The 26,823-nt window shown below is 39.4% G+C and overlaps 1 protein-coding gene across 1 annotated transcript in view; it reads right to left on the bottom strand.

Annotated features, from left to right (window-relative positions):
* Positions 1 to 25,295, bottom strand: part of LRRIQ3 (leucine rich repeats and IQ motif containing 3) — a 152,029-nt gene extending 126,734 nt beyond the window's left edge. The window contains exons 1-6 of the mRNA XM_044001169.1: positions 25,191 to 25,295; positions 24,039 to 24,117; positions 23,776 to 23,886; positions 21,838 to 21,968; positions 9,434 to 9,682; positions 7,002 to 7,325 (exon numbers count right to left, since the gene is read on the bottom strand). Of these exons, the coding sequence (XP_043857104.1) occupies positions 7,002 to 7,325; positions 9,434 to 9,682; positions 21,838 to 21,968; positions 23,776 to 23,886; positions 24,039 to 24,117; positions 25,191 to 25,295 (999 nt within the window). The remainder of the gene's footprint in view (positions 1 to 7,001; positions 7,326 to 9,433; positions 9,683 to 21,837; positions 21,969 to 23,775; positions 23,887 to 24,038; positions 24,118 to 25,190) is intronic.
* Positions 25,296 to 26,823: the final 1,528 nt, after the last annotated feature.

Genomic DNA, 26,823 nt, shown 5'->3' with positions numbered 1-26,823 from the left:
AAAAAAAGAAAAGAAATTAGAAGGTAGGTGAATGAATGGGGAAAAAAAATCTTTTTGTCGAATTTCTCTAATAAGGGGTTGATATCCCAGATACACATTTAAATACATACATGCATCAATACATATATGCATATGTACATACATATACCTGTAATGTATGTGTCTACTAAACATACAGTTGTTTTCGTCTTTATACTTGAAGACCAAAATGGCATCATGATGCTGGAGTCAACATGTATTGTGTTCAACTGTGGCTGGTCAGACCAAGAAGAGCTGAGAAGGCTCTATCACAGGTATGTCACAAATAGTCTATTTGAATATTTGGGATGGAAACATTTCTAGATTTGCACATCTCATCTGATTCTGCTTTGCTCAGAGAGCACTGCAGCCTTTTTGACATAGGCATAAGATACTGGGCAGTCCCTGTGCCAGAGTCTCCATGTCTTACAATCATATTGAAGTTACTCAGAGAGACCTCGAGAGTGTCCTTGGACAACTTCTTCTGACTTTTGTGTGAGCGCTTACCGTGTGTGAGTTTCCGGTACATTTGACATTCAGACAATGAGGCCAACCCATAAGAGCTGCTCTGTCTGCAGAGTTTGAATGCTTGGCAGTTCAACTAAAGGAGGACTTCAGTGTCCAGTACCTTACCTTGCCAAGTAATCTTCAGAATCTTTCTAAGACGATACAAACGCAAGTCATTCTATTTCCTGACGTGAAGCTCATGGGCAACAACAATGAAATCAGCACAATGGCTCTGTAGACATTAAGTTTAGTAGGTAGCCTAATACTCTTCTCCCAGAGTTTTTTCAGAGCCTCCCAAACAATGAGTGAAATCTCACAATGTGTGTGTCAGCCTCAGAATCTATGTTAACATCCCTAGAAAGCATCTAGCCAAGGGAAGTGGACTTATCCACAGCATTCCAAATCTCTCCATTTGCTATAACCAAGGGTTCCACTTATGGATGGTATGGGGCTGGTTCGTGAAGACCTTCTTTTTCCTTGGTGTTAATTGTCAGGTCAAAATTAACACATTTACATATACCTATATACACACATATACATAGAGGTATGTGGGGAAAGAGGACACTGAATATACTTGTAGCTATTTAACTTGTTCTTTCTCTCTCTAAAGGAGCAATGCTTAATTAAATTTCCAAAAGCCTTTTTGTGCTTTTGGAAGGTGATTTCCAGATATTTTGATGCATTTTGCAGTTATTTGGAGTGGGGGTTAGTCATATGTGAATGGGATATAAATCAAGTAACACCAGGGTTATATCTCACACCAGGAAAATGGGCAAAATCAAGAAAAAATTGCAATGGTCAACATCAGAGAGGTTGTAGAAAGAGAAGCATACTAATATATTGTTGATATAGCTATCAAATAGTACAACCATTTTGTAAAGCAATTTTAAATGATGCATATTATGTGACTAAATGTCCATGTCCTATGAACTAGAGACTCTATTACTAGGCTTATACCCCAAGGAAACCATCAAGAAGGGAAAAGGTCCCCATGTTTTCCAAAATATTTATAGCAACACTTTTTCTGAAAGCTAAGAATTGGGAGCAGAGACAATGTCCATCTATCAGGGAAGGACTAAGCAAATTGTAATACATGAATGCAATGGAATATTACTGTTATGTAAGATATAATAGATATGATGTGTACAAGGAAGTGTGGAAAGATCTATATGAATTGTTATAGAGTAAAGAAATCAAGGCCAAGAAAACAATATGCAAAGGGGTTATAATAATTAAGTTTTTTGTAAATAGGATTTTATTTTTCCCAATTACATGTAAAATATTTCTGTTGTTTGTCTTTAAGTTCTGAGTTCCAAATTCCAACCCTCCTCCTTTCCCTTCTCCCTTCCCTGAGATGGTCAGCAATATGATTATGATATCCATGTGCAATCATGTGGAACATTTCCATATCACTCATTTTGTGAAGAAAAAAAAGAAGGAAAAGACAGAAGGAAGAGAGGCAGGAGGGCAGGCAGGTGGGCAGGAAGGGAGGGAGGGAAGGAGGAAGGAAGGAAGGAAGGAAGGAAGGAAGGAAGGAAGGAAGGAAGGAAGGAAGGAAGGAAGGAAGGAAGGAAGGAAGGAAGGAAGGAAGGAAGAAGGAAGGAAGGAAGGGAGGGAGGGAGGGAGGGGAGGGAGGGAGGGAGGGAGGGGGAGGGAGGGAGGGGAGGGAGGGAGGGAGGAAGGGGAGGAGGAGGAAGGAAGGAAGGAAGGAAGGAAGGAAGGAAGGATGAAGGAAGGAAGGAAGGAAGGAAAGGAAGGAAGGAAGGAAGGAAGGGAAGGAAGGAAGGAAGGAAGGAAGGAAGGAAGGAAGGAAGGAAAAGAAAGAAAAAGAAAGATGATAGAGATAGATAGATAGATATTATGCTTCAGCCTGTATTCAAACAATACCAGTTCTTTCTCTTAGGTGAAAAGCATTTTTCATCATGAGTCCGTTGGGATTGTCTTAGTTCACCGAGTATAATGGCCAAGTATAATTAAGTCAGTCAGAATTCATTGTACATTATTGCTGTTGATGTTTACAATGTTCTCCTTGCTCTGCTCACTTCACTTTGGATCAGTTCATGTAGTCTTTCCCAAGTTGTTTTGAAATCATCCTGTTTATCATTTCTTATGGAAAAATAATATTCCATTACAATTATATACCACAATTGTTCAGCTATTCCTTGACTAATGTACATCCCCTGAAGTTCCAATTCTTTGCCACCACAAAAAAGAGCTGCTATAAATATTTTTTAGGAATAGATTCTCTTCCCTTTTTTATCTCTTTGGTATACATAGTAGTTGTATTGCTGGACAAAAGGGATACACAGTTTCTATAGTTCTTTGGGCATAATTCCAAATTGTTCTCCAGAATAGTTGGATCAATTCACAAATCCACCAACAGTGTATTAGTGTCCCAGTTTTCTCACATCTGCTCCAACATTTATAATTTTCCCTTTTTTTCATATTAGTGAATTTGATAAGTGGAAGGTAGTACCTGTGAGTGAGATTTTCCCCATCCTTTAGTTATAAGAGATTCACCATAGTCATAAGTGATTTAATTAAGATAATAATATATTAACTAAAATTGTGATTTATTATAGTTAGATATTTTGTTACAAGTATATAAAGTCAATAGGTTGTCTCTCTTCTAACTAATTTTCCAATTGTCAAGCATGAAGTAAAATCACAAGATACAGTAGTCAGCAATACTATATTTTAGAAACCATGAGTGACATGCTTTTCTCAAGGAGTTCACGCCGCTCACCAGTGGCCTGACAATGACCCACCCTATTGTCATCATAATGCTGACATTTATGGTCACTTAGGTAGTTCCTCATATTTCCTAAGAATATGTTTTAATTTTACAAGCGCAACTAATCAAGACAAATACCATGTTATATAAGTGTAACTTTGGAAGGGTACATAAACCCAAGGATTTTGTAATTCTGGGTCTTTCAGGTCCGACGCCTGGATGACCGGCTTTGTTGGGGGACTAACCCTCTCTCAATAAACCTATCTGCTTCAGCCTGGAAACTTTGTTGTTTTTGTTCTTCCGTCAGACTTAAAATTTTTCCCGACATGCCTTAACGTTGTTATGATTTGCCTTTCTCTAATCAATAACGGTTATAATTAAATAATTAATTGCTCATGGTTAGGCCGAACTGAAGTGATCAAAATAAGCATCCCGAAATTAATCTACTTATTCAGTGCCATACTAATCAAGTACCAAAAATTATTTTATAGAGCAAGAAAAAATAAGAACAAAACAAGAATATCAAGGGAATCCATGAAAAAATGTGGAAAATGGCGGCCTAGTCATACCAGATCTCAAACTGTATCATAAACTGATAATGATCAGAACCATCTAGCACTGGCTAAGAAATAGAGCAGGGAATCGGTGGAATAGATTAGGTACTCAATGCATTGGAGTAACATAGTGTCTGATAAAACTAAAGATCCAAGCTTTGGGGACAAAAACTCACTATTTGACAAAAAATGCTGGGAAAACTGGAAAACAGTACGGCAGAAACTAGATACATACTAACACCTCACAATATGCCAAGAAAAGATTGAAATGGGTCCATGATGTATGCAGAAAGGGTGACGCCATAAACCAGAATTTAACATTACCGGTATCAGATTGTATTTTTGTTTAATTTGTTAAACAGTTTCCAACTATATTTTAATATGGTTTGGCCACACTCAGGAGTTTTGCTGCTGCTTGCAGCAGTGAGTTGGACACTTCTGTCTTAGACTCTCCTACAAAGAAATAATAATCAAACTTATTTGATGCTGATAAAAGCCAGAAAAAAAACTGACTAATTGAACAGAAAAAGTAGACAAGATTCAGAAAGAAATGAACATAATTAGATCACCTCACAAAAAGAATAAAAGAAAGAGACATCTACTTAGGTATGGACTTTTTTTTTAATTGCTTGTTAAATCAGAAATGTCTGGCAGGAAAATTAGGTTTCAACTAACACCTCATACCATATGCCATAAGAAATTCCAAAAGGATACATGACCTAGATATGAAAGGTCAGGTATTAAACAAATTAGAAGAGACTGGGAATGATATAGCTTTTATAATTCTAGAAAGGTGAAGAGTTCTTGACCAAATAAGGTACAGAGAGGTTCACAAGACATAAAATGCCCAATTCTAATTAACTTAAATGGAAAAATATCACAAATAAAACCAATAGTTACAATTTGATAAGGACCTATGAATTATGTTTTAAAGGCTTTAAAGCACACTTCTATTTATGGAATTGTTATGTATTGGAAATGTATTAAAATAAAAAATTAAAATAAAAAAAATTAAAATAAAAAAATTCCAAAATATAAATGAACAAAGAAGATAAACAAGCAGTTCTGAAAAGAATACCAAGTTATCAACTCCATGAAAATGTTCCAAATCATTAATAAAGTAAATGCAAATTAAATGCTGAGTACTCCACAATTTGGAAAAGATAATAAGAAAAGCGAAATGGAGAATCTTGCAATATCTGAGGCTAAGCACAACATACTGACATATGTTGGTAGAGCTGTGACTTGATTTAACAAACCTCAAAAACAACTCGGACCTAAAGATGAAAAGTCACTAATGTTTGCATATCTTTGGACACAGCAAAACTGCCACTAGCTCTTATACTCCAAAGAGATCAAAGGAAGTGAGGCAATATCTTTATGTACAAAAATATTATACCAGCATTTTGGTTGAAGCAAAAAATGGGAGCCTTAGGGAGGGCCCATCAATTAGGGAACAGCAGAACAAATTCTCATTTGTGAACATAAAGGAATGATAGAATGAATGCCACACGAAAATGAAACGTGTTTGTCATCAAGCATCCACAAAGCACTTATTCTGTGCTGTGTGCTGAGGGTACAAAGAAAGAAAAACCTCGCCTGTAACCTCGAGGGTTTCAAATTCTTATAGGGGAGAGAACAGGTAGGTAATGATATATACCAGATAGATCAGTCAGTCAGCAAACATTGATTAATTACTATGCTGAGGAAGCAAAGAAAGGCAAAAGCCTGTCCATGCCCTCAAGAAACACAGTCTGGGGCAGCTAAGTGGCACAGTGGATAGAGCACTGGCCCTGGATTCAGGAGGACCTGAGTTCAAATTTTACCTCAGACACTTGACACCCACTAGCTGTGTGACTCTGGGCAAGTCACTTCATCCTCATTGCCCCTACAAAAAAAAAAAAAAAAAGCTCACAGTCTAATGGAAGAAGACACATAAGCTGAAAGGAGATGATTGAAGAAAGAAGACATCTAGCATCTAGGGAGAGGGAATAGCATGATGAAGGAGTCCAGAGAAGTCTAGTCCAGTTGGAGGTGACCTAGTGACCTGGGGGCCCAGCTGCAACAGGGGTTCTGAGAGAGCTCCCACTTTCTAATCAGGGAACCCCAACAAAATATGCTATGGGGAGGCAGCTCAGAAGGAAGGCACTAGCTGTGAGGGAGAATGGACCAAGAAACCCCTCTGGCAGAAGGTAAGATTTGGTCATGCACAACGAAGTGTGTAGAACCAACATAAAATGCTCAATATTGTTTCCACAGTGTAAGACAAAACAAAACCTTTGAAAGACACCAGGATTTTCATTGCTACAAGAATCACCTATGATTCCAGGAGACTGAGGGTGATGTATACTTCCTCTATTTTTTTTTTTTTGGTGGGGCAATGAGGGTCAAGTGACTTGCTCAGGGTCACACAGATAGTAAGTGTCAAGTGTCTGAGGCTGGATTTGAACTCAGGTCCTCCTGAATCCAGGGCCAGTGCCCTATCCACTGTGCCACCTAGCTGCCCCTTTGTGGTTGTTTTAAAAAAATAATGATAGTAATAAATTTTGTTTTTTCATAACTTAAATTGCCCCCTGTATGGCTCCCCATCCCAGAGAGCAGCCTTTATGTATAGAAATACAGATTTGTCGATATCCATCCATCCATCCATCCATCCATCCATCCATCTAATCTATGAGCTATACTTAAGAGATTTCTTATGCAAGCCTCATCTATTTTGTGAACATGGAATTATTTTTTAATTTTTATCAAATTAATAATAATAATAATAAACAAATATAATACTAGCTAATTGGGGAAAGGCAGAGGATGCTTTGCTTGTTTATTTATGTCTCTTAAGCCCCCAGCATTATTCCTTGCATCTAGGGGTCTAATCAAATCTTGTGAAATGGAATAAAATGTAATTAGTCCTATCCTTTCCTCCCTCATCCATTCTCACTGGTCTGAAGCTATTTTCTTTTAGGTTCAACTAGATTTCTTTGGGCCGAAAACTTTTAATAACTTACATAGTTTCTATGAAACTATTAATCACATTCTCAGTAAATTAGGATTCCTTGTATGATTTATTAAAATTGCTTTAGCGTTTACAAAATTTCAGTACATTATTCAAAATTGAAGTTACTGCTATCTAATTCCTTCATTCCTATATTCAAAATGATCAACTATGGTAGCCCAAACCAGAAGCTTACCTTTGCCACTACTGAGGTGATATCACAGAGAAGCCGCTTGTTAAATGCTTTGAATCTTTCCGGAAGCGTCCAGTTCTCAATCACTTCATCATCAGAAATCACATAATGATCCAGGATTTTGAGTGACCATATACTATTGACCAGCACATGCCTATAACCCTTTTTTAGGCTCACTGGGCAATCGTACAGAGTGAGGGCCATCAGGTTTGGGCAGGCAGATAAAGAACACACATTCTTTAATTTTACAAATGAATTATCGTGAAGATATAGAAGTTTTAATTCCTTCATTTCAACCCAAAATGTTTTATCCGGCACAATTCTTATCTGAAATAACATTGAAGTATAAAACTGGAAGTTAATTGGATAACATCTTTCCTTTAAAATACATAAGAGCAGCCACACTTTGGCTTAGAAAGTATTCTAGACTTGACTAGCCTATGTACACAGCACAATAAAACCGTGGTTAATGAGAGCCTAGATGAAATGGATTATTTTATTTTGAGGGTGGAAAGCACCTTAAGCCTACTCAAGACTTAAGGAAAGCCAAAGACTAAAAAAATGCGACATTAGAATATTTCAGAAAGAATTTGGTGTAAATCGTAATCATGGAGAGTAAGCCAAGTTTGATCATTTCTGTCCATTCAAATAGACTTTTGAATAGACTATTAGTGCCAATGAAAAGTGAGAATGGAGAAAAAATCAACGTACGTATCTTACCTTTTTTATACACACATACATACATGTGCACTAGATGCACTCGTGAATGTATTGCAAAACCAAATGATTCATTAGAAATTGCCATTCCAGCCAGCGCTGTGAGTGACCACATATCATCAAGAAGCCTTTCACTAAGCCACCACTCTGTGCTAAGCATTGTGTTACATGCTGGGGCTACAAAGACAGAAAGAAAGCCCTCCAGGAGCTGACAATCCACACTGAGGACAAGCAGCTAAGGACGTCCTTTCGGAATGTCTGCATAGCGCTGGGAAGCACAGATCGCGCATCATGTTGACCCTGAAGTCTTTGGTAGCAATTAGCACTCCAGATCAAAAGGGGGTAGGGAGAGGGCATTGATGGGTTTATTTATCAAGTGCTAAAAATCCACAGATGATACAACTGTGAAATCCTAACTTTTTAAAGGAAAAACTATTTTTTTAAATAAATGGTTGGGTTTTTTCAAAAACATTTTCAATCATTCAGTTGTTCACATGGGCTAAAATACCTGCTTCCTTGATAAAATGTTTTAGCAAAGTAACTTTGTGGTCCTTTTGTCAAAAAAAGTATACGATTAATTAGATAAAGGTTAGTTATCCCAAATGGCCCCATGGCCAGCAGCGACTTACTTTTTATATCATATTACAGTTACATGGAGAAAGCCAGAATAATGGCTGGCTTGGCAGGGCAATGGGAGACTATTCAGAAGGCAACTGAACAAATGATGCTGTATCTTTAAAACACAAACACAGTAATGGGTCACACAGCCTCAGAGGGAGAAAGTCCCAGGATGACCAGTGATACAGGCATAATGCGGAAGAACTCAGGGGCCTGGGGTGCAGTTCGGCTTAGCATTCAGCCAGCAGAAGCACACGTGCTTTGCCTTCATCCCAGAAAGCTTCGTGGGCCGAGGCACATAAGGGATTTCTGAGGCCACGTAGGCCAAGCCTCTCATTCGAGAGATGAGGGGAGGAGGCCAAGTGACTTGCCCACCTTGCTGGTAAGGGTCACAGAAGGAGTGAAATAGGAGAGGTGGGATTTCAAGCCAGATCCTTGAATTCCCAGGTGACTATTCTTTTCACAGTGTCTACTTCCTCCAAGATGGGAACTTTGTGAGATATACAAAAGTCTGATGCGGTGGGTGCAGGAGCTAAGCTTGAAGGCAAGAGGAGCTGGGTTCAAAATCTACCTCCCACACATAGTGGCTGTATGACCTTGGAACAGTCCCTGAGACTGTTTTCTGGGCATTTTCTAGGAATAGAAGTTGTGGTAAAAAAGGGTCAACCTGAAATGGTAGAAGTTTTCTCATCTGGAAGTTCCACATATCAGTGAAATCATAGGTTCTGTCCCTATTTCTATAGAACAATAGGACAGGACCAGACAGGACAGGTGAGAGGAGAAAGAGAGGAGGGGAACTGAGTGCAGGGGAGGGGAGGAAGAGTCAGAGGAAAAGGGTAGGAGATGAGAGGAGAAGAGACTGGAGGGGAGACTTTAAACTTTTAAACAAACTTTTAAGTACAGAATTAAGGATTTAAAATTAAGTTATGACATACATTGTTCATCCAAAGATGAAATCATTAAAATGGTAATAGCCTATAGTGACTTCCATTTTTAAATCAAATAGTCAACGTAAGGAATGTTGAGACCTTAAAGTATTTACAAAGAAATTCTACAGAGATCATGTTTGTTTACAAATGTAGGTCTGAGTTCGCCATTACCTGATTCGAATGAAGATCCAATTTAATTAATTTTGTACAGCTCCGAAGTGGAGACATATCTGTAAGAAAATTCTTGGACAAGATGCATATTCTAAGTGAACTGCAGCATTGGGAGGCTTCCAGTAAGCTTAAATGCATTCCATGCAGATTTAAGAAAGCAAACTCGTTCACATTATTTAATTGGCTTCCTCTAGTTTGTTTCCTTTCTCGAGAGCTACTTCTTCTTTCTGACTCTTTTCCATGGAACATCTGGGGGTGGAGGAGAGAAGGACAATTCCTTAAGAGTTTGCTTTTCCTCCCAACATTCAAAAGGAAATACATTTAGAAATTTTAACGTTTTAGTTCTAAATAAAGGCCCAGCATTGGTTTTGCATGAATCATAATATACAGGTATGAGGGAAAGAATTAGGTTATAGTTAAGTAGACAGAAGGTATTTTATTATATAAAAGTAGCACAGTAAAAAATGTACTGAAATTGCCTAGTACATTCTGTCCTAAAGAAACTTAAATTACCCCAAAATCTAATATAATTACATAAAAAGGATATTCCTGTCTTACCAATTAAATGAAACCAACTCGAGGAGAGAAGAAGGAAACTCCATTTAATTAGAAAAGAAATTTAAGAACATTGGCTTGAAATGAAAGCACTAGTAAAGTTTAGGTCATATCTAGACAAGAAAAATTTAGGGCAAAGGGAGGCCTCCCCAGTAGCTTCAGTGTAGCAATGGTATATCCAAAATGTTCAAGTGTCACATGACCGAACACCAAAGCAGTGGCAATAGTCAATAAACTGTTTTCAATAAATTTATTGATGTATTTTTAACGTTCTTTTTTATTTAATTTTGAATTCCAAATTGTCTCCCTGTCTCTCACTGGCAAGGCAAAGACATGAAATCAATGATACATGTGAAATCATGGAAAACATTTCCAGCTTAGCCATATCACAGAAAAAGAAAAAAATTAAGAAGATTCTACTTCAATTGGCACTCAGGGTTCATTGGTTCACACTCTGGAGGTGGACAGAGTCTGTCCATCATGAGTACTTTGGAATTGTCTTGGACCACTGTATTGATCAGAGTAGCCAAGTCTTTCACAGTTGATCAGCAACAATGCTGTTACTGTACATAGTACTTTTCATTTATTTTATCTCTTTGGGATATAGACCTAGTTGTGGCATTGATGGATCAAAGGGTACACAGGTTTTTGTTGTTGTTGTTGTTTGTTTTTTTTGTCTTTTGAAAAGCAATGAGGTTTAAGTGACTTGCCCAGGGTCACACAGCTAGTAAGTATCAAGTGTCTGAGGCTAGATTTGAACTCAGGTCCACCTGAATCCAAGGCCAGTGCTTTACCCACTGTGCCACCTAGCTGCCCAGTGGGTACACAGTTTAATAGTCATTTCCAGAATGATTGGACAAGTTCACAACTCCACCAACAGTTTATTAGTATATGTTTTTTCACTCATCCCCTCTAGCATGTCATTTCTGAGAGGTATATGGCGATGCCTCAGGGTTGTTTTCATTTGCCTTTCTATAACCAATGGTGATTTAGAGCATTTTTATATGACTACAGAAAGCTTTGATTTCTTCTAAAAACCACCTGTTCATGCTCTTTGACCATTTATTGATTGAAGAATGGCACTTATATATTTGAGAAATGTGGGCTTTATTAGGGAAACTTGCAGTATTTGTTATAGTAATTCATTGTTTATGGTAGCTGTTAGCAAAACAAAGTTCTCCTGATTATTCTTTTATGGCTATTTTTGCATTTGCTTTCTTTTTGTCCTGTCCCTCCTCGAGAGTCTGTTTTGCTTCTGCCCACTGCCTTCCTCAGTCTGCCCTCCTTTTATCACTCCCCACTGCATATTTCTTATTGCGATCCCCTCCTACTAACCTATTTGGTAAGGTAGATACACACACAACTGAGTGTGTGTGTGTGTGCGTGTACGCATGTGTGAACCAATGCTTATGAGAGTTAGATCTAAGGATTTCCTGCCACCCATCCCCCCCGTTTCACCCTCCACTATAAAAACTCTTACTTGTGCACTTCTTTTATGTGAGAAAATGCTCCCCATTCTACACCTCCCTTTCCCCTCCTTGCAGTGCATACCTTTTTCTTACCCTTCCTTTTTTTAGAGATCTTTCCAACAAATGAACTCAAACTCGTGCCCTCAGTTGATGTAGACTCCTTCCAACTGCCCTGATAATTACAAAGTTCTTAGGAGTTACAATTATCGTCTCCTCATATAAGAATGTAAATAGTTTAACTTTATTGAGTCTTTCATGTTTACCTTTTATGCTTCTTTTAAGGCTCATGTTTGAATATCAAATTTTCTGATCTTTTCTTCAGGGATAGCAAAAAGTCCTCTATTCCATTAAATATCCAATTTCTACCACAAAGGATTAGACTCAGTTTCACTGGGTAGGTAATTCTTGATTGTAATCCTAGTTTCTTTGCCTTCTAGAATATCATATCCCAAGTCTTCTGTTCCTTTAATGTTGAAACCACTAAATTTTGTGTGATTCTGATTGTGGCTCCATGATATTAACATCATTTCTTTCTGGCTACTTGAAATATTTTATCCTTGACCTAGGAGCTCTCTAATTTGGCTTCTATATTACTGGGAGTTTTCATTTTGGGATCTTTTTCAGAAAGTAATCAATGGATTCTATCAAATTATATGTTATCCTCTATATACTAAGATGGCAATCTTCTATAAGGCAATTTTTATTGATTTTTTTTGGGGGGGGATATGATGTCTAGGCTCTTTTTTTGGTCATGTCTTTCAGGTAGTCCAATAATTCTTAAATTATCTCTCCTCAATTTTTTCCCAGGTCATTTAGTTTTCCTTTGAAATATTTCACATTTTCTACTCTTTTTCACTTTTTATTTTGTTTTGTTTCTTGATGTTTAATGGAATCATTAGCTTCCATTTGCCATATTCTAATTTTTGAGAAACTATTTTCTTTTCAATTAATTTCTTTTCAATTTGGCCTTTTCTGGTTTTTAAGGAGTTCTTTTCTTAAGTGAATTTTTGTCCCTCACTTTGTAAAGCGATATTTTCTTCAATATTTTTGTGCCTTTTACCAAATGATTAATTCTCTTTTCATAAGTTTCTTGCATCACTCATTTCTTTTCTGAATTCTTTATCTACCATTCATATCTTTTTTTCTTAAAGTCTTCTTGGAATTCTTCATGGACTTAGATCCAATTAGCATTTTTATTTAAGGCTTTGCTTGTAGATGTTGTTATATTATTATCTTCTTCTGAGTTTCTGTTTCGGTTTTCCCTGCCACTATAGTAACTTTTTTATGGTCATGTTCTTTCTTCTTTTGTTCTTTGCTCATTTTTCCAGTCTATATATTGACTTTGAACTTTATGTTAAAGTTAGGCTCTGCTCTCCTGAGGGTGAGGAAACACTGTTCCAAGCTTCAGTCATTGTTTTTTTTTGTGTGTGTGAACTGCTGTTTTCGGAGCTAGTTCTGGGGGGCAGAGGAGGGGATCTTCAAGGTTTGGGTGCTTCCAAGATGTTATAGTCCTGGTAGATGTATGGTGAATATTCTCCTGATATGAAGTCTGCACATGGGGTACTAGTAAAGGAGACCATGGCTAAGCTGGGGAAAATCCAGAGGTGGCCAACCACGCCTCAAGACCTCAAGTACATGTCACAGGAGGATTAAAGGAACCGGATCTCTTTAACCTAGAGAGAAAGATGACTACAGTGAGGATGAGATCACTGTAGGCAAGTAACTGACATGGATAAGAGCGATTCTTTTCTGCTTGGCCCCAGAGGTCAGAACAAGCAGCAAAGTGTGGAATTTTTAACAGTGAAAATGTAGGCTTGATGTCAAGAAAAAAACTTCCTATCAATCAGAGCTGTTTAGGAGTAGAATGTGGCCCTGGGAAAGAAGGTACGGACACATCCGTTGGAGGAAGGCTTTGTGGGGTGAGCTCGCCATCACTACCTCCTGACATCCCTTCCTACTCTGAAATTTTATGATTCTGATTTCTTTACCTCCTTACAAGGCCAGCATTCTTATGTCAGGGAGAATGAATAAGGTGAAGCAAAACCCATGATCTTTGCCCCACAGTGGGTCTGAGGTTGGGGGTCAATATAGCTTTTCACCATATCAGTCTACTAAAATCATTCTCTCCAACGTTACTGATGATCTCTTAGTTGCCAAATTTAATCATTTTTCCCCAGTCCTCATTGTCCTTGATCTCTCCAAAGCCCTGGAGACTGTTGATCATTCTTCCCTTACTGACGCTCTCTTTTTGCTAGGTTTTGGGACACCACTCTCTCCTGGTTCTCCTCCTAGCTCTCTGTCTTCTTTGCTGGATCCTCTTCTGGATCAGGGCTTCTTAAACTTTTTTCTACTCATGACCCCTTTTCACCTGAGACATTTTTATGTGACCCCCAGGTCCATAGGTATATAACATAGGTATACGAATCAAAAATTTACTGACAAATTTTTCATGACAACCACTTTCAGTTATGCAACCCCCACATGGGGTTGTGACCCACAGTTTAGGAAGTTTTGTTCTAGATCATGTTCTAGATCATTTCTATATTGATGATTCTCAAATCTACCTATTCTGCCCCAAACTCTCTTTTGACCTCCAATGTCATATCTACAACTGCCTTTCAGATATCTCGAAGTAAACTTAGTAGATATCTGAAACTCATGAATCAGAAGAATTAGATGCAGATAAGAATTGGAAATCAAAGGAATGCTAAGCAATTGGGGAATGGCTAAGCAAGCTGTGGTATATGGTTGTGAGGGCATATTATTATGCTATAAGAAATGACAAGTGGGATGATTTCAGAAAGGCCTGGGAAGACGTGTATGAACTGATGTACAGTGAAGTCAGCAGAACCAAGAGAACACTGTACACAGTGACAGTAATATTGTTTGATGAAGAATTGTGAATGAACTTAACTATCGTCAGCAATACAATGATCCAAGACAAGACAATGATGAAAAATACTATCTACCTCCAAAGAAATAATTGATGTTGATTGAACACAGACTGAAGGATGCTATGTTTCACTTTCATTTTTTCTTTTATCCATTTTCTTATACAAAATGATTAATATGGTGATATTTTACATAATTGCACATGTATAACCTATATCTGGTTGCTTATCACCTCATGCAGGAGGAAGAGAGGAAGGTAAGGGGGGGATAGAATTTGGAACTCAAAACTTTAAATTAAAATGTTTATTATTAAGATAAAATAGCAATATAATGATACATATGCATGTATAAATCGAATATATGTGTCTATAAATGCATGTGTATATATGTGTGTGAGTTCATTTATATATGATTTATGTATATACATATACATATACATATATGTATATGTGCACGCATATATGAATTGGATAAAGGTCAAAATAGTACATATCTTTAAAAGATTTGTAACTGACACAAAGTTGGGAGGGAGAACTAACATTTTGAAAGATTCAGGCTTTAAAGTTGACAGACTAGAAACATTGGATCCAAATCATTTTTAAGCTTTTAAATATATGTACTAAGATACATGAAGAGATGAAGTGCTCTCCTTTTACAGAGAAGGGAAAAAATTACTTTAGAAAAAATATTATAAACAAATAGAAGAAAATATCAACTTAATTCTCTTAACTTTAAAGGTGAATGCATTAAACCATCCAACAAAATGAAAAAGTGACAGATGAAAACAAACAAAAAATTCTTAAAACTCTGTGGCTCACAAAAAATACATGCAAAAAGCAAAGATATACACAGAATTAAAATGAGGGGATTCAACAAATTTTACTGTGTATCAGATAAATCCCCCAAAATAGAACTTATAATAATTCTATCAAAGCAAAAGCAAAAATTCACAACATAAAAAGACAAAAACAAGGAACCATATTATGCTGAAAGCAAGCACAGACAATAAACTAATGATAATATTAAACTTCTATGTTCTACGTGCCTTACCATCTAAATTCATCAAAGAAAAAATAACTGAATTACATAGAAGGTATAAATAGTAATATAATGATGGTAGGCTTTTTAAAGACCTTCTCTCAGTTTGCATAAAGATAAAACAAAAGGGAAAATAAAAAATTGATAGAATTGTTGGAAAAACAAGCATTAAAAGCCTTATGGCACCTTCTAATTAGGACTGATAAAAATATTCACACACACATATACACTGTATGTGTCTATATATATACATATATATAGACACATACATATATGTATGTATGTGTGTATACACACGTATCTGCTTATTTATTTCTCAGCACCACAGATACACGTAAATGTACAAACCAGAAATAGTAAGCATATCCTTTACAGGCCATAACAATAAAAATAGTCATCAGTTCAAGAATCTCAAACAAAAAATAGAGACAGAAATGAGGATTTAACAATGAAATCCTAATGAGGGGATCAAAAAAAAATCATAGAAACAATAGGTCTAAGAATGATAATAATGAAACAACATGATAAAATTACTGGGATGTAGCTGAAATAGTACTCTCAGGAAAAAAATTATATCTATAAAACTATATTAAATCCCTTTGGAAAATATGGAGAATTAATACATTTAATGTACGTTAATTAGAAAGTCAACAAATAAATCTAAAATAAGCATAATAAGGAGCGATGAAAAAGTAGAGTGAAAATAAATAACCTGGAAATCAAAAACACTTATAAAAATGAAAGAGGAAAAGCATAAAAGCCGGCTGGAAGCTTAATGTCAAAAAGACTAAATATAATGTACATTCATACACAAATAGAAATACAATACATAGGTACATATCAGAACTTGTTATGTATAGTTATATGCCAATAAAACTATAAACACTAAAGAAATAGAATATGTTTTAAAATCCTCAACTAATAGAAGACTTTGGTCTTTTCTGTCCTTCATTCTCAAAGAGGACCATGACATTGGGAGGTGATGTCATGATTTGCAGTGAATTTGATTTAAGTGAGGGAAGGCTGGGCAAGGTCACCCTACTCACTCTCCTCCAGAGTCATCTGGGTCCAGTAACAAGATATACATCAGGATGACTGGAAATCGGCTTCGATGTTTAAGGTGATTGAGGTTAAGTGACTTGCCCAGGGTCACATAGCTAGTAAGTGTCTGAGGTGAGATTTGAACTTGGGTCCTCTTGACAGCAGGGCCAGTGCTCTGTCCATTGCATTATCTAGCTGCCCTGAGAAGACCAAAGTTCTTACATAATCTTATCTCATAAAAAAATAAGTAATTATGTGAGTGAGTAAATGAATGAATGAATAAATAAATGGATGGATGGCTGAATAAATGAATGAATGAATGAATGAATAAATAAATAAAGCAAAGCTGTAAGGGAGTTACCAAAGTTGGGGGCGGGGAAGATGGGGAGATTCCTGATCCTGATGGATTCCACAGGTGAATTCTATCAAACTTTCAAAGAACAATTTGTATAAATACTATGCAAATTAACAGAGATGTTAGATGCAAAGCTTTTTGGGGGGTTGACAGTTTCCTTTTAATGATTTTCTTTCTACAAAAGCTTTTCAATTTCATTAAATTTAATTATCCATTTTATATTTTGTGCCAGAGCTATGAAATGTACCTGAGTTTTTCTCCTCTAATTTATTTTTTTGTTATTTTAAATTATTTAATATTAAAAGTTGCGTAGGTAGTGCAATGGATAGAACGCTATACCTGGAGTAAGGAAGACCTCAGTTTGAATCCAGACTCAGACACTTACTACCTGTATGATCCTGGGCAAGTCACTTCACTCTGTTTGCTTCAGCGTCCTCATCTGTAAAATGAGCTGGAGAAGGCAATGGAAAAACAGTATCTTTGCCAAGAAAACCTTAAATGGGTTCATGAAGAGTCCAACATGACTGAAATAACAACAATCCATTTTTCAAGCTTGGTGTTCCTAAACCTAATTTCTGCAAAACTGATTCCTTCTTTCCCCAAAATTCTTGAGAAAGAAGTACTTCTTGGCTTAATATTTAATGTTTTTGGTTGAGCAAGTCTCTGAGTTATTGAATTAATTTGCTGCTTATTCCAGCTAGATCTTTTTTAAAAACAGTACTACTGGGACAGCCAGGTGGTGCAGTGGATAAAGCACCGGCCTTGGATTCAGGAGGACCTGAGTTCAAATTTGGCCTCAGACACTTGACACTGACTAGCTGTGTGACCCTGGGCAAGTCACTTAACCCTCATTGCCTCGCCAAAAAAAACCCAAAAAAACAGAACAAAACAAAACAAAACAAAACAAAAAAAAACAGTACTACTAAGCTTCACGCTGTAGTATGAGATCTGGACCTGCTCTCTCTCCTTCATTCCTGGTTTTGGTGCTATTGGGTTTGCTTGTTTTTCCCTGATAATGGCATTGAAGCTTTAGTCTATGAGGCACTCAATAGCTTCTTCACTCATTCCCTTCTTTCCTTTGACATTCTAGATTTGTGATATGACAGATGAATCTTAATGACTGTGTCAGGCCCCTGGGTAGGGCCATTGAAATAGCACTTATTCAGGAAATGAGTTGTCAGTATCATTATATTATTGTATCTGTGTGGTCACCCATGAGCAATGACCATCCTTCCGAGGATTGAAGTTTTCTTCATTGCTTAAAATAGCTCTTTGACATTGTCTTCATTTAAATCTGCTCAACAGACTGACTTCCAAATATCATATGCATTTAAGTTATTTAAACGGGATCTTCCTTGCTATCACTTCCTCCTACATGTTGTTGTAACTATATGGAAATGCTGTTGTTATTTTTTTCAAAGTATTTTGTATCCTACTTTACCAAAGCTATTGTCTCAATTACCCTCAGTACTGATTCTCTGGGGTTTTCTAGTTACACCATCAAGTTGTCAGCAAATTGGAACAATTGTGTCTTTTCTTTGTCAATATTCATGTTTTGATCTTTTTTTTCCTTTGTCTTGTAGTTATCTCTAGCATTTCTAGAATGATGTTGAATGACAGAAGGGGAAGGGGGATATTCTTCCCTTACTCTTGTATTCACCAAGAAAGCTTTGGTAGTGTTTTCCCCACTGGCTACACACACACACACACACACACACACACACACACACACACACACACACTACACACATATATGTTTTTATGCCTATATTTTGTAGGTGCACTTTTAAAGAATTAGTATTGTACTTTGCCAGAGGCTTTTTCTACATTATTAAAATCAGTTTGGGGGCAGCTAGGTGGCACAGTGGATAAAGCACTGGCCCTGGATTCAGAAGGACCCGAGTTCAAATCTGGCCTCAGACACTTGACACTTACTAGCTGTGTGACCTTGGGCAAGTCACTTAACCCTCAATGCCCTGCAAAAAAACAGCCCCCCAAAAAAATCAGTTTTGATATGTTTTTAATATGATGAATTGCTTATTATGTAAGTTATCTTGGTACATCCTATCTTTAAGGATGGTTACTTTGCCTTCTATAAAATTCATCTGTTCTTTAGATAGTGATGCCTTTCACCATTTTTTTTTCTCCACTTTGGTATTTTTTGTGTTCCCAATCTATTTTTCTCCCTGTAAGGGCCAAATTTTCACTGGGCGGCTCGCCGTAATATTGGGGTTCAGAAAATAATGAGAGACCTCTAGGCCCAAAGTTTCCTCCCTTCCAAACTGCCTTTTTCAGTTATTTCTCCCAGACTAATAAGAAAGGAGATTAACAGCCTCTTTTCTACAAACCAACTAGGTTTTATTAAAGGGAACAAAATTTACAACACAGGTGAAGTTAATAAAAGCCAGGGACAATGAGGAAGAGAAAATGAATAAGCTCCCTGGCTCTAGCAAAGACTGACTCGAACCCCAAACTTGCTTGCTGCTCAGCTAGCTGAAAGAGCTGGCCTCACTTCCACTCACCACCTGGGGTCCGTCGTTTTTCAATGAGAGTCAGCTGTTCAGTCCCTCTCTGGTTTGCTCCAAAGCTCTCTCACCCCAGAATGAATGTCTCTTCCCTTCCTAGTTCCTCTCTACCTCCCCCAAAGGGGAGGGCCTTCAAGCTGATTGGTTGAGAATGGTCTCTTGCTGACGTCAGTAGTACACCAACACAGCACTCAGGGCTGGCCAGGTGTGGCCTCCATCCAATCATCCTTAAGTAGGTACTTAGTCAGTTTCTCATTCTCACCCAATTGAAACAATACTAAATCAATCAGGTGGGGCCCCTGGGCATCTGCCAAATTCCATTATTTTATCCCATCCCCATTGGAGCCTCTACTTCTTTACAAAAACTCTTCATCCTGTATTCAATTTTCCTACTTTGTAGTGTGTGTGTGTGTGTGTGTGTGTGTGTGTGTGTGTGTGTGTGTGTGTGTGTGTGTGTGCTTGCATGTATGCATTCAGGATTGAGAGCTGACTTCTGACATTCATTTCCTTTAAATGGTTTATTTTTCTTTTGGAACTATTCTTGATTTTCTTGTTATTGTTCTATGATCTCTGGGGGTTCCAGAAACTTCTTTTTCATTGTGTAATTATGTTTAATTTTCCATTAGAATCTAATGCTTTATCACTATGTTTTGGACTTTGATGTTTCATTCTTACTTTCTTTGGTTTTTATAATCCTCTCTGGTGGTTTACCTCCTGGTGAGCTAGTTCTGTGTTGTTTTTCTTTCTTAAATGTGTAATCTTTCACATTATCTCTTGTATCCCAAAGAACTTTCCTTGGGGCTTCCTCCTCAGTCTTTGGGACTTTTCCCTGTCTCTTGTCTGGATAATCCCTGAGGCTGGCTATGTCGGTTTCTATCAGTGTCATATTCGAAGCCTCCTGTTCCACAGAGCTGGGCCCAGCTAGTTTATCATTTCCTTTGGGCACTGAAAGTCTCTTCCCCTCTGTGCTGCCTCCTCCCATTTGTACCCCACCTCACCCTGCATATAGTCAGTTATCAGGCTGGTTCACTCTGCCCCTCCATAGTTCTCACATCTATCTCTTCTTTCCACTGATAGTACAACCATCATAACTCAAGTTCTTCTCACCTCTCACCCACAGTATTGCGATGGCTTTTTAACTGGTCTCCCTGCATCCAATTTCTTCCCTTCCATAACCCACCCTCCTCCCAGCTGCAAAGGCACAAGTCTGTCATTGCTCTGCTGGATGCTCACTGATAAAACACAGACTCTTCTTCTTTGGTGTGGAAAGCTCCAGCCTATCACCCTGGCCTGACGATGCATTATTCCCCCTCCTGCCACACACACTCCACACTCCCATCCAAGGGGCCTATTTGCCTTTTTCTGTGCACAAAACCACATCATTCCACCTCTCCACCTCGATGTCTCTCCAGAGGCTACACCCAAAGAGCAGGATGCTCTCTCCTCACTCCTACCTTCAGAAACCACAGCTCCTGAGGCCTTCTCTCAAGTATCGTCTCCTTCAAGAGGTTTCTGATTCCCCATTGCTTGTGCCCCTCCCATCAGTCTACATTCATTTATTTGTTTGTTTGGGTTTTTATTGAATCATTTCATTGTATCTTGTATTTACTTATGGCGTAGAAGGAACTTAAGTCTGGAACTTTGGGATTTCTTTCCCCAAGAACTAGTACACAGTCCTGGACCTAGAGTCAGGAAGAGCCGAGTTCAGATCCAACTTCAAGTACTTTACTAGCTGGGCAAGTCACTTAACCTCTATCTACTTCTGTTTATTCATCTGTATAGATAAACTAGCACAGGCTTCTGTAGGCTGCCATGATGACGAAATGGGAGAACATTGTTAAGCACTTTGTAACCCTTAAGGCACCCTATAACTGCTCAGTATCACATTTGTTGTGCAGTCATGTCTAACTGTGATCCTGTAGACCATAGCATGCCAACACTGTCCATGACGTTTTCTCGGAAAAGATACTGGAGTGGTTTGCTGTTTGCTTCTCTGGTGGATTACGGAAGAGGTTGTGACTTGCTCAGGGTCACACAGCTAGTAACTGAGGCTGGATTTGAACTCAACTCTTCCTGACTCCAGGTTTAGTGCTCTATCCACTGAGCCATCTAGCCGCCCCTTTATCATTACATAGTTAGTGCCTGATAAACGCTTACTGGCTTTAGAGACAATGGGGATGCACTCTTACTTTTTTTCTTCTGTTTTATCCTTGAAAGCAGGAGCACTTGTAAGGTTCTTAAAATCAGAGAAAGATGAAATCTTTTCTCGTCGATGCTGCTTGAAGCATCTGTAACAAACACCACTGGTTTTGAATAAGATCAGGAACAGCTGGATTTGGGTACTTCCGTTCCCATTAAATGTCAGTCACTTTACTGTGAGAGATTGCATTGGGATGTGTAACTGATCAAGCTCAGAGGAGACCCAGGTGCTCCAAAGGGGGCTTGGGGTGCGGCACGGTGACCTCTTCTGGAAAGCACAAGGACTCTGATTTCAGCTCCAAAGGGGCTGCCGGCCTAAGCCTTTCCTGCCTTTGTATCTTCAGGCCTCTGGGGAAGGCGACGCCGCCAGGCGCAGGACGGCGGCCTCGCGCCCAAGTTCTCCATGTCTGAAGTGGCACGCACATGACGGAGGAACATAGGACACTGAAATGGATGAAGATCTTAAGAATGAAGGAAGAGCACAAATCTGCGGTCAGGCACTTTCATTCAATTCCTTTTCAGTGAGAGAAGATGAAACACTTGGTGAAGAGACTGCTTTGATGGCGATAGTAACAAGACATGGCAGGCATTCTCTGGGCCTCTTCAACAGGAGGAATGCTAACAAACGATCATTTTAACATATAAATTTATTCATATAAATATTATACCTCAAGGTTTACGTGCATTTAATTCAATTTACAAGTCAGACTTGTGCATGATGAGGCTCTATACAACCCCTATCTTCTCTCCCCACCCCCAAAAAGCCCAATAGTAACAGCAGGACTTGCATGAAAGGGAAGAAACCTCACAGACATTTAATTATAAAAGACAGTGTGGCCTTTAGAAGCATGTTTTACACACATGCAAGACAATTCATATTTGGCATTATTGACAATGCAAATGAAAAAACACTTATTAAATGTTTCCTTAAGCACATAGCATGGGTCTGAATTTGAGTGGAGATGACGGTTATAAATTTGACAAATCCCCTGCCTCATTGAAGATTACAACCCAACAGAGAGAAGAAACACATACAGGTGACTGCAATACAAAGTAACGTCTGCAGAAGATACATATATACTGTCCAATTAAATCACATAAATAGCCCTAAACAGTGGTAAGCACAACATCTGTCATATAGCAGGTGCTTAATAAATACTGATTGATTGGCTGAAATCGTATTGGGGGCTAGACTTGTGACATCAGGGGTCTGTGCACCTTTTAGTCTTTGAGACATTCAGAGGCACCATGGCTATAAATCAGAAGCAGCTCTTGAACTCAGGTCCTCCTGAATCTGAGCCTGGGCTCCCTCTCACTAGAACATTCTATCTGGCAAGCTGCTTCACTGTGGTCACCAATATTCTGAATACAGTAGATGCCCCAATTTGACAAGACAAACAAATATATTATCAGGCAGAAGGTTACTGGAAGGGTAGAATTATTCTTTGAGTTTCTTAGACAAATGAAAATAGAAAATGATAAAATTTTAAAGTTAATATAAATAACTCCTCAATTATTTGAAATATTAGCTTTCCTTGACATATCCTGACTGCTTTTAGACAAATGATCTTTGCAGAATCACTAAATTAAATTACACTCTATGTGGCTAACACTATTAAAGCTAGACCCATAAATACAGACTTCATTCGAAGTCTGTATTTAAATGGTTCATAACTACAAGGAAAGAAATTCATTTTTGAGATGTCACTAGGATTCATTTTTCATCAGTTTCTCTTTTTAAAAAAATACTCTGTAAATTAGCAAGGTTTTACTGAAAGATTTGTGTTCACAGGCTTGTGTAAAAGAATTATTTTCAACCTCAATTTTCTTTTTTTATAACAAACATTTTTATTTAAAGTTTTGAGTTCCAAATTCTATCCTTCCTTCCCATCCTCCCTGAGGCAGAAAGCAATCAGATATAGATTATACATGTGTGATTATATAAAACATGGCCATCTCAAATTTTATTTCAAACACATAGTCTGTAAAAATCACAAACCTATGTCTACTACAAATTCATTCAACCAGAAGAAAATGAAGACAAAGAATCAAAAACACCCAATGGGAAACATCCACTGGGTGCAGAAATCTGGGGCAGGCGCCATGGGAACGACTCAGGAGAGTAAGGCAAGAGCACGGGCCCAGCTCTCCAATCCCCCTCCTCCCAGCATGGGAGCCTGTGCTCCCCTCCCAAAACGGGGCTTCCCCAACCCAGTACCTCCTCCTCTGAAGCTCCTGCCCAAAGCTCCCCTTCCAACCCAACCTCACCCTTCCCCAGGCTCCCGGGGCCCATTCCACCCTCCAGCCCCCTTTTCTCCTGAATCTTTTTGGGGGCCTGGACCCGCTTCTTCCCACCAGTCCCTAAATTCTCCGCTAAATCTACCACAGGCCCAGAGACGCACACCTCACCTTGTCCCACTCACTACGACACATGGAAAGGGGAGACATTAGCCTTTTCCCTGCTCTAAAGGAATGGTTTGGCATGACTCATCCATACCCTCATCTGGGAGGCTTTCTCATCACCTCCAAACCCTCAACACCATGCAGCAGCCAATTCACTTCCACTTTCTGACATTCAGCTTTAAGCTGTTTCCCTTTCAGCCCATTCGGCTGGTTATACAACCCAAGGTCCCAAGCCAACCCGTCCCTTCTCCTACAAACTGGCTCTTGGTAACTCTAAAATTTCACCAAATCTGAATCAGAAGAGCCCTTGGAGGCAACGCTGCCAGACCACCCAAGACACTGCTGTCCTGCGTGACCGTGGGTAAGTGATGTCACCTCTTAGCTCCTCAGTTTAATCACCTGCCAATGGGAGAGAATGGGACCAGACATTCCCTGAGGTCCCTTCCCTCTCTGATGCTTGTGAGCACTCCCTGCCCCACAACAAATCAGGGAGAAATCAGTCACTGGCCTTTCTGGAAGCCAGTGCAGCCCATTTCATCCCAGGCAGGAGGGGGCACTGGACACGAGCTCCCAACTAGTAGCCCTGCCTGTCTGCCCCTGCAATCTGGGCTGTGCACTCTTACCAGATCCCGGATGGTTTTCCCCTAAAACAGGACTCTGGTCCATTCCATCAAAGTCACTGCCCTACTGCAAATCCTCCCTGTGTGTTTCCACCCACAAATCCAATCAGATACCAGAGCATTCGACAATATCCGGAGAAGTGTGTGTGTGCGTGTGTGTGTATGTGTGTGTGTGTGTGGGGGGGTGTATGTGTGTGAGTATATGTGTGAGTGTGTGTGTATGTGTGTGTGTATGTGTGAGTGTATGTGTGTGTGTGTGTGTGAGTGAGTGTGTGTGGGTATATATGTGTGAGTGTGTGTATATGTGTGTGAGTGTGTGTGTGTGTGTGGGGGGGTGCCAACTTATTAATGAGAAACTGAGTCACAGGGAAATTAGGTAAACATGCTGGAGATCCTACAGACAAGGGGCACAGCCAGCACCTGGACCCTGGGTCCTCCATCACCTAGTCCAGCCCTCCTTTTGTTTCCTAGTTAACCAGCTCTCTCATCTACAGTCTCCTTAACCCCTGAGTCTCCTGTGCCCTGGCCTGTCTGTCCATGTACACCTGGATCATTCACTGCCTTGGTCAGCCATACCATCTGCATTCTGTACTTCTATCCCCAACCTGCCGCCCATGGGCAGCTGCCAAGTCATTTCATCCATTTCTTCTGGATATTCACCGACTCCCGGGAAAACTTCTCTTCCTTGGTTCTCTGTCCATTTCCATCACTGCCTATTCCACATCTTCTCTTTCTCTCCTCTTCCAAGTCCATGAGCTCCCTCATCCCACACCTCAAACCCTGCTATATCTCCTCGGTTCTAGAAGATGTCAAGGCCAACCTTTCTTTCTGTATCGCCAACCCCCAAACCTCCTGAATCCCCCAGGACCTTGTCCCATCATCACTTATTCTCCCCTTCACACAGAATCTCTCCTCCCTTTCCCTCCTCAGTCTCTGTGTCTCTTGGTCTCTGTCTTTCTCTCCCTGCCCCCACCCCAAGTCTTTCTCTTAATTTCTGTCTCTGCTTGTCTTATGTCTTTGGGTGTTTGTCTGTCTCTTTTCCCTCCCCCTCTGTTGCTCCAAGTACTCCCCCCTCCCCCCATAGGCTAGGGGCCCTCTCTATCAGTTAAAAAAAAAACAAACTTTCTTTTCACCTGGCCTCCCATGGCGTCTTGTGTTTCCCCCCTTTCGTTACCAGACTCCTAGAGGGAAGAATCTAGACCAGTCTGGGGGCCAGCACTGCTATGGAATCTGCCAACAGCTAGGCCCAAGAGTTCTTTTCTCACGCTCTGAATTGGTGCATGTCGCAGTAGCTGACCCAGTCCCTCTCCATCAGGACCTCCTTGGCTGGGACACCATCCAACTGCTGCCCTCCTTCCCAAGGACCTATTCTGAACCCTCTTCTCGCCATTCTTTCCTCTCTTGCCTTAGAGAAGAAATGGTAGGTTCCTGAACAAAAGAACCTAGATTGAAATCTCAGCTGTTATTCAATAGATGGAAGACCCGGGACAAAGCATTTTGCCTCCCTGAGGCCTGTCTGTAAATGAGGCAATGGGACCAGATGACCTCAGACATTTCACCTTGACCTCGATGCTCCCACAAGCCTAAGCAATCAATAATAAACATTCCAGAGGACCAAAGATGAAACATGTCATCTACATTCCTACAGAGGACTTACAACTCCAAAGAAGGCCTATGGTTTTGAATGTGGCCAAGGGCCAGAAATTGTTGCTGGATTCTGCATGTTTTATGAAAAGTCAATAAATATTTATTAAGTGCCTTAGCCTGAATTGTCTTCCATAAATGATCTCTCTCACTGGATGTTCACGACTAGCCTGTTTGGGGGCTGAGAGAAGTACTACTGGCATTCTCCCCATTTCGCAGATGAGCAGACAGAGTCTCACAGAGGTGAAATGTATACAGCCTCAGCACCAATGAGTGCCAGAGGCATGATTTCCACGCCACTCCAGGTACCGGCAAAATGAGCCATGGAAGAGAGTCCCGGGTTCCAATTCTGACTCAGAGGATTACTAGGTGTGCGTCAGTCAACAGCTACAACAAAGACGAAGATGGCCACGTCTAGCATTTAAACAGTACAATAAGGTTTGCTAAAGCACTTCACAGATATAACCTCATTGGCTTCTCACAGCCATCATCACCCCCATTATACAGATGTGGAAACTGAGGCAGACAGCGGTTGCCATTTTCCCAGGCTCACACAGCCGGAATCAGCCTCAGTGTTCTCATCTGTAAAATGGTCCCGCGGTGTTGCTCTACCAAATGAGTTTAAGCAGCAGGTGCACCTTTATTAGGC

Source organism: Dromiciops gliroides, chromosome 4 (assembly GCF_019393635.1).
Source record: "Dromiciops gliroides isolate mDroGli1 chromosome 4, mDroGli1.pri, whole genome shotgun sequence".
NCBI classification, from domain to species: Eukaryota; Metazoa; Chordata; class Mammalia; order Microbiotheria; family Microbiotheriidae; genus Dromiciops; species Dromiciops gliroides.
The sequence above is the reverse complement of the archived record's forward strand: the minus strand, read 5'-3'. Positions and strand labels throughout refer to the sequence as shown.